The sequence below is a fragment of the Taudactylus pleione genome, unplaced genomic scaffold (assembly GCF_031769625.1).
Source record: "Taudactylus pleione unplaced genomic scaffold, aTauple2 ptg000005l, whole genome shotgun sequence".
NCBI lineage: Eukaryota > Metazoa > Chordata > Amphibia > Anura > Myobatrachidae > Taudactylus > Taudactylus pleione.
The window spans coordinates 21203773-21220388 of NW_028284408.1; the positions used below are offsets into that span (position 1 = coordinate 21203773).

Genomic DNA, 16616 nt, shown 5'->3' on the forward strand with positions numbered 1-16616 from the left:
AAATTAGCCATTTTTGCATCCACTTCAACAACTTTCATATATATTTAATGTTTACATACACAGGAAATCGATACGTAATAAATATATTGATTTTCAATTATCACACAATATACTACAAACTTTTTGCAGCATAAATTTACTAAAATGTAACTGGTAATTTTCATGTATTGGTTCCTATTTTTCATGGAATGACCCAGTTGCGATCATACTAGCGTACATCTCTGAATCAGGGCTTCTGTTTGGTAAAGTTATCGCCAGTATGTATGGCTCTGCTTAGTATACTTGTAGGGGTATTCAATATGGGTGCGATAACATCGTTTTTTGCATTAATATCACTGGTTTTAGTTTTACACCGTATTCAATTTCAAAGACTTATCGCAGTTTTGAAAAGTCTTTGATAAAAAACGGTGATAACTTTTCACCTGCAGAATTGGGGTTTAGGGGTGCAGGCTTAAAAAAAATAGCCTGCACCCCTGAGATTGACATTTAAAAAAGAACTGTGTCAAAAAAAGTTAAAAAAAAAAATAGGGACACGGCAAAAAATTAATTTAAAATAGGGAAATAGGTTCAGGGCTATTCTGCAAGTATGCGGCAGGTGTATTCTAGAATAGAATTATAGCGGCAGGTGCACAAATGCAGAATTTTTAAAAACTGACTTTAGGGACTTAAAAATATGCTAGTACCCATTTTCATGTACCCCAAATTTGATGGGACCACTTAAAAAAACGAAAAAAATAACCTAAGTGCTCTTCTGCATCACTTCTTCAATGTCGGGAAAAAAGCACCTGCTGCGGCTATTTAAATCCCCGACTTTCAATTAAAGGCTAAAACGGGGGTATCCATAGTGTTCCCCCATGTTTTTACAACTTTAGGGGGGTCTTACAATTATCTTAAGGAAAAATTCGTAACTTAACGCAAATCCAACTTCGGAGTTTCCGGTTTCTGTTCATTTTATTTTGAATACGGGGATAAGCGGGAGCGCGCACCATACCTTTACGCAGTAAAAAATTCCGATATGAAACATTAACTTTGCCAGGGAAGTTAACCTTTCATATTGAATACCCCTCTTGGTATGAGAATTGGCTCTGTATTATTGGCTTCAGAATGGACTCTACTTAGTATAGTTGTCATCAGTATGGCTCTGTTTAGTATTTGTACAAGAATTGCCTCTGCTTTGTATTATATCCTTCAGAATTGATTGTAAGGGGTATATTTACTAAAGTGCGGGTTTTTTAGAAATGGAGATGTTGCCCATAGCAACCAATCAGATTCTACTTATCATATATCTAGATCCGGATAAGACAGTCATCCTGCAGGGACTGCCTCCCACCAGGTGAGAAGCAAGGGTGGTTCCAGTGGAGCATGTGCTCCGAGCGCCAAAATGGACAGAGGGCGCCATCCAGGGTTCCAGAATTCATGGGGTGCTGCACAGTGTGACGCCCACCTGTTAGTTTTATCTTGATTTGTTTGCTCTATATTCGAAATACAGTAAGTTATGAATCTGAGATCCGTTTTTACATTTCATGCTCCCTCAAGCTGCCCAGATTACTTCCCCTTCAGTCCTCCCTCCTCTGTGATCATCTTCTGTCACCTCCCCTTTCCTGTCAGATTAATTAAATTCACTTCTCAACTCTTTAATTGCCTTCCCTCTCTACCCTGTGATTGGCTCTTTGCCCCTGTCCACTCCTTTCTTATTGTCTTCTGTCACCACCCCTCTCCTCTACTTTTTTTATTGGCTTCTGTCACTGGCCCTCTCTGATTGGCTTTGCTCCTCCCCTCTCCTTTCATTTTGGCCTCTATCATCTCCCCTCTCTGATCAGCACTTTCCTCTCCCCTCTTCTGTTTGATCCCTTCCCTGCTTCTCTCTTCATTCATTCATTATGCTTCAATGGACTTAATACTTACACATCTGAGGTAGAATCCTAAACTTCAATTATAAGGTATGAGTTTAAAAAAAGTCACTGCTTTGCTATTTAAAGTAATGGTGATATTCCCAGGCATGACCACACCGTGTTATTTGAAAGGAGACCTGAAATAATAATAATGGTGGTAGACAGAACATGATTAGTAGTAGTCACATTAATATAGGTAGAATGTAAATTTGCAAAGTGGGAGCATAGCTAAGAATGGAGCTTCCTATAGGTGTTCCCACTCCAGTGATAGCTGCTCGGGGCAGTAATTGCAGTTGTGCACCCTGTGGAATTTCACTCTATCACATGTATTCTGTCAATTTAAGTTAAATGATCAGAATATATAATATAATCTCCTCTATTGACTGATAACAATGATTCAAAGGAGATAAAAGTCAGATCCTGGGAGCTATACATAAATAAAGCAGTGCCAAAGGAGCTACCCCTTAATGTCAGATCAACAAAGCATTCTATTCCCCCAATGGGACCTCTAGCCCAGCATGATACTGCCACTGTTTGCCGTTTTTCTCTTCACTTCAGTATTCCCCCACAGGCTGCCCATACCCCACTGGCACAGTTCAGTACAGGGAGGGGGGGCACTATGACATGCACTTTCTCCAGGCGCCATGGTTCCACGCTACTCCTCTGCCTCCCACCACAGGACTGTTTACCCTGTTACCACCCAATGCAACATTACAACTGATTGATAATTTGTGGCTGCATTGCACATACTGTAGGTCCCTAAGAATTAGATAGTGGATATAGCAGGGTCCCCAATAAGCACAGGGTAGTGTTTGGAGGGTCCTGTAAAAACTGATGTAACAAAACCATGGTATCAAATGGTCCTCTACATGAAAATGTGTATATTGAATTTTTACATGTCCAACTTGCTAGCTATAATAATAGTAAATGCATCTTTTACATGTAATTTTTACACATCTAAATAATTATGTTTTCTAATGAAACGTTCATGCACCATTATTAATAAGACATACTGACAGTTTCTGCACACCTGCAGTGTGTTTTGTGCCTTGTCTAGTGGACCAAACCCAGAATGAGTGGGATAAGGATTGTAGGAAGCCAGAACACAAGGCAGCAGACAACAGTTGTTTTTGCAGCAGGGAACAGAAGGTACACTTATGAAACAGTATTTTTAATGACTTCCTTTCTGAAGAAAAGCACAAATTTTAATTTTTCATTAAGGGTGCAATTAAACAAATAAGTGTCTCTGTGAATCCAATGGTTTTGCAAAATGATTCAATCTAGGAAAAGTTGGCAGGCTTTGCTATACATTATGAAACTCTTCATTTTTGAGAACAGTAATCAACCACCTAATCTTTGTGCAAATTGACAAAATGAGTTATTCGGTTTACCCTGCTAAAATGAATATTAACAGCAGAAAAATGCTTGTGCGTTACAATTTTCTTCCCTTTTCATACAGGACAAGATATTTTGAACACGACTGAACTAATTCAAACTTTTCCCAAAGAACATGCTTCATAAGAACCTATGGGTACATTACCTGGCAATTGTTACATCTGTAACTAGTAAGTGTGTTTCTTATACATCAAAATATAATGTTTTTTGCATATCTTTAACTTTATATTATGATTACTTTGAAATAGCTATTATCTAATAGGAAGAAAACTTTTTACTATACTTTTTTGTTTAAAACATAATACACTGTATTTATTGCAGTATTTGAGTGGTTTCTAAATTGAATGAACCAAAGAAAAAAAAAAAAAAGTAGACACCTAGATTAGGAAGTATTAAATATCTCTTTTTCAAAACTAGCAAGCATTGCACATATTAAATATTTTATGGGGCTGTGCAGATGTATTGTGTGCTCGGAAATAAAGTGAATCTCTGTATTCAGAGTTGGCATCGGTCCACTTGTGAAAGTAGCCGTAGTCACTGCCAGTGCTCATGTGCACCAGCCTTATCCTCCTGCAAGGATGGATCTCTGTGTACGCTCACCTCTGTGAATAGTCATACCACCTACATATTCACTGAACACTTATCCTTCATGTCCAATTGCTGCTCAGTTATACTCACTTAGCTGCAAGTGGAGATGCAGCTGAGATGTGTGTGACTCTGGGTTGCTGAAAGATGTGTCTTTTCAGCTACAGAGCATAAATGGTGTGAAAAAAGTTCTGTTTGCAACACCTATGTCCCAATTTTGAGCACACTAAGGCGGTGCAAACAGATTGGGGGAGATTATAAAAGCTTGGAGGCTGTTTTTGATTTGTACAGACTGTATTTGAATGACAGTTAGGAGCTAATTGGTTGGTACTTTATCTCTGTCATGTTCTGGCTAAGGTGATTCTCTGCCACGAGATTAGAAGACGTGGACCCAGGTTGAGGAGGGTACAGGAAGCGAGGGGCCTGGATTAGTGACTTCCTCATCCACCAGTACCAGATGTTGGCGAGACCTGACCAAAGGTGCGGAGTCTAACTTACTGGGATGTGTTCACTAGTGGCCCCTCCAAGCGGGATTTGGGCTTAAACTGCACCCAGTAAGCAGGTTGCGGCCCTTTGGTCAGGTATCCGGCACAAGTGGGAAAAAATGGAAGAACACTATCACAGGGAAGGCACAGGAGGTTGGTACTGAAGTGGCGTATTGAGTACACACTTAGTGGTTTCAGTCGCAATGCTGGAACAGGAGACTAGCACTAGGAGATAATACTTGGATTATGTACTGAGTACACACTCGATGGCTTCAGATGAGAACTGTCACTAGAGAATTATATTAGGAGCTGGTACTTGGATGATGTACTAAGTACGCACACTGTGGCTTCAGACGTAGAACTGGCACAGGAGATAGGTATAATGAGCTGGTACTTGGATGATATACTATCTCCTGTGCCAGTTCTACGTCTGAAGCCACAGTGTGCGTACTTAGGGCCTGATTGAGAGCGCTCGCTCTGAACCAGGGCGTCCCTGTTTATTTTTAAAGACTGCCTCCTGATGTCAGTGGGGCCGTCTTCGGGAACACCTCCGTCTGGCCAGCCATCCCCCCTGCCCGCCTCCAAAACGGGGCAAGCTGTCAATCATAATCAACAGCTGCCCCGCTTTGGTGCGAGACCCGCAGCAGCGGAGCGCCCGTTGCTGGCTGGGTCTCGCGCATGCGCATGCCGGAGCCGGCTCCGGTGTGCGGAGTGGGGGACCATCGACCCGCTTGCGAGCGCTGTGCGCTCATGAGCGGGTCTGAATCAGGCGTAGAGTACATCATCCAAGTACCAGCTCATAATATCATCAAGTACACACACTGACGCAGCACTGACACAGGAAATTGCTGTCACGAGATGTTACTTGAATGATGTACTAAGTACACATGCTGAGGATTCACCCACGGAGCTAGCCCAGGAGATGATTCTAACAGATTGTACTCAGAAGACGTTCTGAGTAAACACACAATGGAAAACACTAGAAACTAGTTATTAGAAAGAACAGAACTTGGAACCTGGAACGCTGCAAAAGCAAGTATACACTGGAAGTATTAACGTTGTACATGCAACTTCCTGTTGTCCAGAGCCCGGTTATATACCCTAAGGTAGCAGTCCATTTGAGGACACTGTCAGCTAACAGCAACCAATGTTACCATTGGGTAAAGGGTTAGTCAGGTGAAAACAGACTGTCATAGCTGCATCCATGACGGTAACCGCAGAAACCACATCATGGAGCGAGCACATGGATGTCCTAGCAGACCCCCAGGTATAATCTTCAGCGTGTCACTTGCTGCCGCACCTGGCGTCTGACCACTCTAGAGATCAGGGGACATCGGTGCTGATGGCCGATCCTAGGCTTCAACCTGATGCCCCCCTTCAGGATGGACTCCGGACACACGTAAGGCTTATTAGGAAACTTCTTATGAAATTCTCAAACAAACTGTGGAGCATGGACATCAGATGCCTTGATCCATGCTCATTCTTCAGGTCCGTACCCCTTCCAGTCAATGAGATAATGAAGATGATTCAATCTGTGTCAAGAGTCAAGGATCTATTCAACTTCAAATTCAACTCCCATTTGAGTCTGTACTTGAGGAGTCTTGGGTGGAGAATGTTGGAGTTAATGGTCGTAGAAGAGAAACATGAAATGTGTTGGAAATCTTCAATTGAGGAGGAAGCTCTAGTTTATACACTACTGTATTGATGATTTTAAGAATACGATACGGTCCAATGAAGCGTGGAACCTTTAGTCGAATGTTCTTAGTTGACAGCCACATCCTATCTCCAGTCTTCAGAAGAGGAGCAGGCAAGATGTTTTTGATCTGCAAACTTTTTGTAATTACTAGAAGCCTTTTTCAAAGAGGAGTGAAAATTTTCCATGTATCAGACAATGACTGCACAAGATTAGTGATGGCAGGCACTTCCATGGGAGGTAAATCTTGGAAATCTGGAACACGCGGATGTCTTCCATGCACTGCAAACAATGGAGTAGCTTTTGAAGAAGAGTGGTACCTAAAATTGTGGGCAATAAAGTGAGCCAGACATCTTGAGAAGAAGAAACAAAGACTCAAATGTTTCCAATTCATGATTCACCCTCTCAGTTTGGCCATTTGTCTGTGGGTGATAGGTGGCGCAAAACTTTAGTTTAATTCCACAAGAGGCACATGAAGCCCTCCAGAATTTGGCCACAAATTTCACACCTCAGTATCTCCTTGGGTAGTCCTTGAAGACAGTAAATGTCACGAATAAACATTATGGCCAACTGTGGAGCAGAAGAAAGTCCCACTAAGGGAATAAAATGGGCCATTTTTAAAAAGTGGTCCATTACCTCCCAGATAGTAGCATTATATGCCTTGGAGATAAAATCCATCGACAAATGAGTCCAAGGAACATCAGAAATAGCCAAAGTACCAACCACTTTTTTGTGAATGGATTTATGCTGGGTACACTTGGCACAGGAGACAATAAAATCCCAGACATCTTCTTTCATAGTGGGACACCAGTAGGAGCACTTAGGAGCAGTTAAACGTCTTGAGGATGTCCAAGTGACCAGCAAACAAGGAGGCATGAGCTCAAGTTAATAGGTTCTTATGCAACTGAGGTACCACAAAGATCTTGCGAGGAAGAGGAGGAGGAAGTAACTGGCTGTGAGCAAAGACAAGAGGATCTAGAATAGAACGAACTTGAGGTTGTTCCTCTTCCTGTGGAGGCAAAAAGGACCAGGAGAGTGCATCAGCCTTTTTATTTTGTATGGCAGGCTCAAATTGCACTTTAAAATCAAACCTGGAAAAGAAAAGGGACCAGCGAACCTGTCTGGCATTCAAACGATGAGCTGTGTTGAAATAAAGAAGATTCTTTTGAACCGTGATGATTGTAATAGGAAATTTAGCACCTTCCAATAGGTGTCTCCACTCCTCTACTGGCAATCTTATAGCCAACAATTCTTTATCCCCTGTGGCATAACTATTTTCCGCCGGAGAGAAGTTACGAGAAAATAAACCACAAGGAGGATTCTTTCCATCTTCAGCCACTTAAGACAGTACAGCTCCCACTCCTACCGAAAAGGCATCGACTTCTAACACCCACAGCTTAGCGAGCAGCCAGGAGGCCGGTTCCACATAAAAAAAACGCCCTGATTCGGAGCGAGCGCTCTGAAAGAGCGTCCGGCTATGAATCAGGGCCAGTGTTCGCAGTAGAGCGGCTTGTGACAGGTAGAAGACTATCCTTCAAATGGGAAGAATTGGTTAACACCCCCAACCAGACGCTCCCAGAGCCAGTTAGGGTCTCCCGTTTCCCGAGAGGAGAGGACAAAGTTTAAGAATATGATCAGGGGCCGCATAGTAGAGGCAAAGCTTGTTCTGGAATCAGCGGGTCTGTTCAGCTGGAGTTAACCGAGACCTGTTGATCTGCATAGGTTCTTCTTTAGTTGGTGCAGGAGAGGAAGAACGTGCAGCTGGCACAAATCGATCCTTGGGATGATCTTCACGCCCTTTACTAACCGCTCTGTGGTGCAAGTCTATCTTGGTACATAATGATATCACTTCCGATAAAAAGTCAGGAGAATCTGGAGAGGCCAATTCATTCTTCATTCTTTTGGATAGCCCATGAAGAAATGCTGCTCTAAGTGCCTCATCATTTCACTTTAATTCGGAAGCGATTGTCTGGAATTTAACCACATACTGCCCCATTGTACGTGTCCCATGTTGAACTTGAAGGAGATTGGAGGAAGCCAAGGCAGTCTGACCTGGCTCATCAAAAATGAGAGGATCAGCTCGCTACCATAATGAAGAGACCCAGTCCAAGGTGGTCCCAGATAACAAAGAAATAATGTATGCCACCTTTGACCTCGGTGTTTAGAAGTTCTGGGGTAGACACTTGAACTGTATCTCGCACTGATTGATGAAGCCCCGGCATTGTCTGGGGTTTCCATCAACACACTCAGGAGAGGCCAACTGCAGATGGGATTTTGGAGTTACTGCTACTGGAGGACTTACAGAAGTGGATCCAGAAGGGGTAGGAAGTATATTGGCCAGAGTCGTTGGAATGGTGAGTAATTGACCGGTGAGTTCATGGAGATATTAAGCCACCTTGTGTTGTGCTGCCTCCTGATTCTCGATGTGAGAGGCAAGATCTTGCAATGTCCCTGCACTGTGCAATCCAACGGCTTCCATTGGGCCTGTACAAACTGTCACATTCTGGCTAAGGTGATTTCTCTGCAACGAGATTAGAAGACGTGGATCCAGGTTGAGGAGGGAACAGGAGGCGAGGGGCCTGGATTAGTGACTTCCTCATCCACCAGTACCGGATGTTGGCGAGACCTGACCAAAGGCGCAGAGTCTAACTCACTGGGATGTGTTCAACAGTGACCCCTCCAAGCAGGATTTGGGCTTAAGCTGCACCCAGTGAGCAGGTCGTGGCCCTTTGGTCAGGTATCCGGCACAAGTGGGGAAAAAATGGAAGAACTCTATCACAGGAAGGCACAGGAGAAAGTTATGAGGTTGTGTCAGGAACCGTATGGGAAAAAGCCAGGTGGTTAGGGTGGCTAGGGAACAAGCAGGTGAGTAACAGTGCTAGGTCTCCCTATTGTGGCCAAACCCAGGTTTGGCTAGACCTGCCTAGAGGCGCGGAGTCTAACTCTCTTGGTGGTCTTCACCAGTGACCCCTCTAGTTGGGATATGGGTTTTGCAGCACCAAGTGAGCAGGTCGCGGCCCTCTGGACAGGTACCTGGGAGTGGCAGTAAGATCAGAACTATATTAGAATGAATTAGCATTGGGAAACCTAAGAATGTAATAACACTAGATGCCAGCTAGGACACAAAGGATCAGTTAGGTCTGAATACTTGAACAAAGGAGATCAGCGTGAACTGAATACTTGAACACAGGAGCTCTGCATATGAACTGAATACTTGAATACAGGAGATTGGCAAATGAACTGAATACTTGAACACAGGAGATCAGGCTATAAACTGAATACTTGAACACAGGAGATCAGGGTATGAACTGAATGCTTGAACACATGAGATCAGCAATGAACTGAATACTTGAAAGACAACACAGGGATTTACAGGAAACTCTGAAGTTCTGTTAGAGAGCTGAAGTAACATACTGGGAATGAGCATTGGAGCTAATACAAGTAACACTGGTGGTCAGCATGAGGGCTGAAACAACACACTAGATACTTCGTGGAAAACACCAAAGAGCATAACAATCACTGGAACAACAAAGTTGAACAGCAGTTTCCTGTTCCTGGAGTCAGACTTAAATACCCCTAGGCAGTTGGTCATTGGATCAGGAGATCAGCTGAGAGACCGCAGGACTGCCATTAGAGGAAACTGATCAGGTGCCCACTACCACAGGAACCAGGACGCATGCACGGAAGCCCTAGCAGACCCCAGGGAGAATACTCAGTTACCACTCACCTCCACTCCCAGCAACTGAACACCTAAGCCCAAGGACGCCAACGCGGAGGTGGGTAGCGGCCGATCCCAGGTGGCATCCTGACAGGTTGCTACTGAAGTGGTGTATTGAGTACACACTTAGTGGTTTTGGGTCGCAATGCTGGCACAGGAGATTACCACTATATGGCTTTAGGAGCAGAGCTGTCACTGGAGAATGATATTAGGAGATGGTACTTGGATGATGTACTAAGTACGCACACTGTGGCTTCAGACGTAGAACTGGCACAGGAAAATGGTATCACGAGATGGTACTTGTATGATGTGCTAAGTACACACGCTGAGAATTCAGCTGCGGAGCTAGCACATGAGATGACTATATCAGATTGTACTCAGAAGACTTTCTGAGTACACACGCTGTGGAAAACACTATTAACAAGTCACTAGAAGGAACGGAGCTTGGAACCTGGAATGCTGCAACAGCAAGTATACAGATGTTGTACAGGCAACTTCCTGTTTTCCAGAGCCCAGTTATATACCCTAAGGTAGGTAACATTCCATTAGAGGACACTGTCAACTGACAGCAACCAATGCTACCATTGGGTAAAGGGTTAGTCAGGTGAAAACAGACTGTCATAGCTGCGTCCATGACGGTAACCGCAGAAACCACATCACGGAGCGAGCACATTGATGTCCTAGCAGACCCCAGGTATAAACCTCAGCACGTCACTTGCCACCACACCTGGTGTCTAGCCTCTCTAGAGAACAGGGGAAGCCAGCGCTGAGGTGAGTAACGCACGATCCTTGGCCGCAACCTGACAATCTCTCCCCAAGCTTTGATAAATCTCCCCCATAAACAGGCACACAGAAGCACATTTGACTGTGAAAGCTGTATCATTTGCAGATGGTCAAGGGCAGGTGTAAATGCATGATGATGATGATGGTCACTTGCCCTAGCGAACCACTTGTGATTGGCTGATTGCGAATGCTCTACTCTCTGTATTATTCCTACATCCATTGTTTTTCTGTGCATTTTCAACAATGTGGTTTTTTTTCTGGCACAAGATGGAGACTTAAAGACAAGAATGCATATTTTAAAGCAAACATGAATGATTAAAAATATGGTCATGAATGTATGTGAAGTGTGACTGGGGTAAACACGCATGTGCTAGTGATGTGGACCTCTATGCATCCTGCAATAATTGCAACCTTGGGTATGCACATAGTTGCAGCTTTGTTAGTGAATGCATTTTTCATCTACAATTTGGAGCATAATTGCAGCCACTTCTGCATTAGCCCTACTTATTTTTGCCAGCAATAGGGCTTTTAAATCTGACATACTTCTTGGCAAGGGCAGCTGATAGAATATGAAAACAGATGGGAACAGAAAGTACATTTATGAAACAGTATTTTTTAGAGATGTGTGGGTTCGGATCAGTTTGGATTTTCCAGCCAAATTTTGATCTTTCCCGCCAAATTTCGGATCTCGGAAAGAGACAAAATGTCATCTATCATGGACTTTTACCTATGAAAGACGATGTTTGTCCATGAAAGATGATGTTTTGCCTCTTTCCTCGTTCTGAGATCCGGAGTTTGGCGGGAAAGATCCAAATTTGGCGGGAAAATGCAAACCGATCCCAACCCACACATCTTTAGTATTTTTGAATGAATGTCTTTATGAAGAAGCACACGCAAATTATCGGTCTCCTTATCGACACAAATGTGTCTTTCCTATGGTCATCATTGGATGCATTTGCACAAATATGCTGTACTTTGCTCACTTTGCTTACACACTTCTTCCAAATTCTTTCTGTCTCTAAACGCAAGGAGTCCATAGAGCAACACGTGTCCCAGACATCATAGGGATGGACACCTAAGAATTTTTGTTGTGTATGAACAGTATAATAAAAGGCAATTTGTGGGACTAAAATGCTGCAAATTTATAACTGCATCCAATTCTACATAAAACCCATAAAGACTTACGTTTTAAACAGATATATGCTTTCAACGCTTTTCTTTTTTTTTTTGTTTATTTCATTTAGCAACAGACTTCTATTACAGCTGCACCTGTGAAGGTAGAGGCTGCAATGGAACAACGTGTGTTGGAAGGACATGTTTTGTGACAGAGAAACTGCTACCTGACTCTAGAGGCATCGACAGAGTCAGAGGCTGCTATAATAACCATCTCCTGGAGCAGTGCAACGGCAAGACAGAAGTCACACGAGTGGAGTGCTGCTATGCACATTACTGCAATCAGAACATTACCATGTTCATTTTAGGTATATTATCACTTCCATTCTTTAATGTTGGTAAATATGTGACACAATTTAAAATTTTAATCTAATTATTCAATTTAGTCAGAAGTGTCTTTAATGTAAAATAACTATAAAATATACTATACGCAGGGAAGTGCAGTCAGGGTAGGCATCTTCTTTGTTTATTGTAATAATTTTTAGAGCTAACACTCACCAGCTTTGTGAAGCTCCCTGGGACTGCAGGGAGATGAGAGATGAGGCAGCAAGAGCTCAGCCTTGCTTCTGTATGGTCAGACACTGCTTGCAGAGCTGGGGGCGGGACCACAGCATGAGCAGTAAGCTGCACAGAAAGAGAGCTGAAAGAGACATGCCTCTGAGTATGTGTCATGTGACCAGGAAGTACACTGCAGTATTTAGAGATCAGAGCTCAGTCAGCAGAAGCAAGGTGATGCAGGTAGGAGAACCAATAGACACTGAAGCTTAGTGTAGTGAGGGGAGAGTTACAATGAGTAGGGGGTAAGACAGGCTCCCCAGCCATTGTCCCCACCACACGTCACTGGTTATAAGCAAGTTTTTTCCCCTATTTTTGTATATATCATATTCAACATTTAACCACCTGTATGAAACTCCTACTTTAAAGGGCATAACTAGAACGCCATGGGCCCCATAGCAGCATTTTGAAGGAGCCACAAATGCTTCTAGAAAGACCTCTCTCTCCGCAACACTCCACTGGAGATTTTTATAACGTTATCTATTGGAGTTTTATTCTAACTTCTATATAAACTGACCCATGTACATTCCATCTCCCTGCTTATTTTGTATACTGTATATATATTTTAAGAAATTGGGTGGCACAAGCAGCTGGGATGTTTTCCCTCCAGGGCAGGCCTGGTCAATCGGTGGTCCTTCAGTTGTTGTGAAACTACAAGTCCCAGCATGTCCTCGTACTGATTAGCTGGTAAAGCATGCTGGGACTTGTAGTTTCATAACAGCTGGAGAGCCATAGGTTGGCCAGGGCTGCTCCAGAGCCTCGGGCAGGGTTGGGTAACACATCTGGGCCAGATTCCTTGCATGGGCAGACAGCCTGACACCCTAATGCAGTGGAAGGGAACCTTTATGCTATCAGTGTACCAGATAAAATATAGTTAAACTTAATGTGCCAGTTACACACACATACACATAAACACAAACACACACCACTCCACATGCCCCTTATGTGCCATCAGACTCCTCCACTTAAACCTTATGTACCATCAGTTCCCTCCACATGCAGGGCTGTCTTACCAGCAGGGCAGGCCCCTGGACAAAGCAATGCACTGCGGCCCCTATTAAACAACCCTCTGCTGGGGATGGGATGCTATCGTTGGAGGCTGTACCAGGGGAGGGGTGGGGGGTGTTGGCTATCGGCAGAAAACCAGAAGTCAATTATAGGAAAAAAACACAAGTCTCTGTCTGAACATGTACAGTACAACAAATTTCCTATGCAATGCCCCCAGTAGTGCCCCCCTATGCAGTGCCCACAGTAGTAGTCCCCCCTATGCAATGCCCACAGTAGTAGTCCCCCCTATGCAGTGGCCCCAGTACTAGTCCCCCCTATGCAGTGGCCCCAGTAGTGGTCCCCCCTATGCAGTGGCCCCAATAGTAGTCCCCCCTATGCAGTGCCCCTGCTAGTAGTCCCCCCTATGCAGTGGCCCCAGTAGTGGTTCCCCTTATGCAGTGGCCCCAGTAGTGGTCCCCCCTATGCAGTGGCCCCAGTAGTGGTCCCCCCTATGCAGTGGCCCCAGTAGTAGTCCCCCCATGCAGTGGCCCCAGTAGTAGACCCCCCTATGCAGTGGCCCCAGTAGTAGTCCCCCTATGCATTGCCCCAGTAGTAGTCCCCCTATGCAGTGCCCCCAGTAGTAGCCCCCCCCAATACAGTGCCCCCAGTAGTGGGCACCCCCCCCTTTACAGTGCCCCTAGTAGCGCCTCCCCCATGTCATGACATCTCTCCCATCACCCGCTGCTTGCTTGCAGCTTTGCAATTCCGTCCTGTGCTGAATCAGGCCCTCAGATGCTTAATTATTCACATTGGAGACCATACTCCCTGCTGCCAGAGCTGTGAGGAGGAGGGTCTATCTGGGGTCATTCAGCCTATTGCTGCAGCGTACAGTCCCTGGGAAAGGATAAGTATGATTTGTTCCTGACAGCATGGCCCCAACCCTTGTTCGCTGGTTAAATATTCTAAAAGAGAACTGTTGTGACAGTAAAAAAATAAACATTAATCCCTGCTGCTACTTTAAAGGATTTAAATCAACTGCCAACTAAACGCTGGATCTGGTCAGGCCCCTCAGATGAATGCAGGGGAGTAGCGAGGGTGGTTCCAGTGGAGCATGTGCTCCGGGCGCCAAAATGGACAGAGGGCGCCATCCAGGGTTCCAGAATTCATGGGGTGCTGCACAGTGTAATGCCCACCTGTTAGTTTTATCTTTGATTTGTTTGCTCTATATTCGAAATACAGTAAGTTATGAATCTGAGATCCGTTTTTACATTTCATGCTCCCTCAAGCTGCCCAGATTACTTCCCCTTCAGTCCTTCCTCCTCTGTTATCATCTTCTGTCACCTCCCCTTTCCTGTCAGATTAATTAAATTCACTTCTCAACTCTTTAATTGCCTTCCCTCTCTACCCTGTGATTGGCTCTTTGCCCCTGTTCACTCCTTTCTTATTGTCTTCTGTCACCACCCCTCTCCTCTACTTTTTTTATTGGCTTCTGTCACTGGCCCTCTCTGATTGGCTTTGCTCTTCCCCTCTCCTTTCATTTTGGCCTCTATCATCTCCCCTCTCTGATCAGCACTTTCCTCTCCCCTCTTCTGTTTGATCCCTTCCCTGCTTCTCTCTTCATTCATTCATTATGCTTCATGGACTTAATACTTACACATCTGAGGTAAAATCCTAAACTTCAATTATAAGGTATGAGTTTAAAAAAAGTCACTGCTTTGCTATTTAAAGTAATGGTGATATTCCCAGGCATGACCACACAGTGTTATTTGAAAGGAGACCTGAAATAATAATAATGGTGGTAGACAGAACATGATTAGTAGTAGTCACATTAATATAGGTAGAATGTAAATTTGCAAAGTGGGAGCATAGCTAAGAATGGAGCTTCCTATAGGTGTTCCCACTCCAGTGATAGCTGCTCGGGGCAGTAATTGCAGTAATAAGCTGTGCACCCTGTGGAATCTCACTCTAGCACATGTACTCTGTCAATTTAAGTTAAATGATCAGAATATATAATACAATCTCCTCTATTGACTGATAACAATGATTCAAAGGAGATAAAAGTCAGATCCTGGGAGCTATACATAAATAAAGCAGTGCCAAAGGAGCTACCCCTTAATGTCAGATCAACAAAGCATTCTATTCCCCCAATGGGACCTCTAGCCCAGCATGATACTGCCACTGTTTGCCGTTTTTCTCTTCACTTCAGTATTCCCCCACAGGCTGCCCATACCCCACTGGCACAGTTCAGTACAGGGAGGGGGGGCGCTATGACATGCACTTTCTCCAGGCGCCATGGTTCCACGCTACTCCTCTGGATGAATGCCAATACTTTAAGCAGAGTGGCAGTATGGGGACCATAACCTATTAACTTAAGGCTGTTGGACTTTGTCCTGGTCCATAGCCCATTGGCAGACTAGCCTAGCAATGTGGAGTGCAATGGAATGATACTAGATCTATTTATTATCCAAACTGATTACCAACCAGGATGAAATACCATTGGCCAGAGTATAAGTGATGTTAGATTTGTGTATACTTGCTGACACTTGCTGTTTGCTGTGGAGACCCGGAGATTCGGCTGCTTTATTGTGCGCCTGGACACGCTGCCACTGTCCCAGTGGAAACTGGGCACATCAGGAGATCTACAAGATCGTGCACACCTGACTATTGTGGAGCCCTGGAGACATAGACATTGTACTGCACAGCTGACACATTGTTGCAGTTAAGGTTGAGGCTGGGCACAACATGTTAGTTACAGCACTGTACTTATCTGACAGAAAGTTGATGCATGGTACCTCCGTTTGGAGAAGTGCCTCCCTTTGTCTCCCCCTGTCCATATATTGTGTGCACAGCGTATAATTATACCTCAAAGCCAGCATTGCTATTACGGATGTCCACAGAACCTTGATTGAGTTCTATTGAACTAGCTAAGGGACTTCAAATATATTGCATCAATTGATGTAAAATTACATTCTTCGAGTATCACACAATACAATCCTTATACTGGTAATACCAGGTTTTTTAGGATCCACCTCCCTTAGGTCTTATTATACATTGTAGTGTATTATTGATTTATTTAGCTTATAATAATTTTCTGTAGTTAACAATATTATTGTCTTATATGTGATATTCTATTTCCGGTCATATTGTTGTTTCAGGATATTAAATTTCCTTTTATATATTGATAAATTATATTGTGTTTTATTTTCTGTCAGGTCTTCTTTTCATCCCAATTAGCGCAGGTAATACAATTATTAGTTTTAGATTTGTTGTAGAAGCAGCCTGGAGCTTATGGGCATTATAGTGCGCTGGGCGTCCTGGAGGCAAAAGCACCAGTGGATGTTAGCAGTATG

The 16616-nt window shown here is 43.9% G+C and overlaps 1 protein-coding gene across 4 annotated transcripts in view; it reads left to right on the plus strand.

Annotated features, from left to right (window-relative positions):
- Positions 1-16616, plus strand: part of ACVRL1 (activin A receptor like type 1) — a 182821-nt gene that overhangs the window by 61630 nt on the left and 104575 nt on the right. For 3 of the 4 annotated variants that reach the window (XM_088445812.1, XM_088445745.1, XM_088445959.1), the window contains exons 2-3: positions 3352-3457; positions 11796-12032. In XM_088445812.1, coding sequence (XP_088301938.1) covers positions 3403-3457; positions 11796-12032 — 292 coding nt within the window. In that variant the 5' untranslated portion in view covers positions 3352-3402. Of the gene's footprint in view, positions 1-1363; positions 1447-3351; positions 3458-11795; positions 12033-16616 lie in introns of those variants that run through there. The other variant, XM_088445882.1, reaches the window with a different exon arrangement.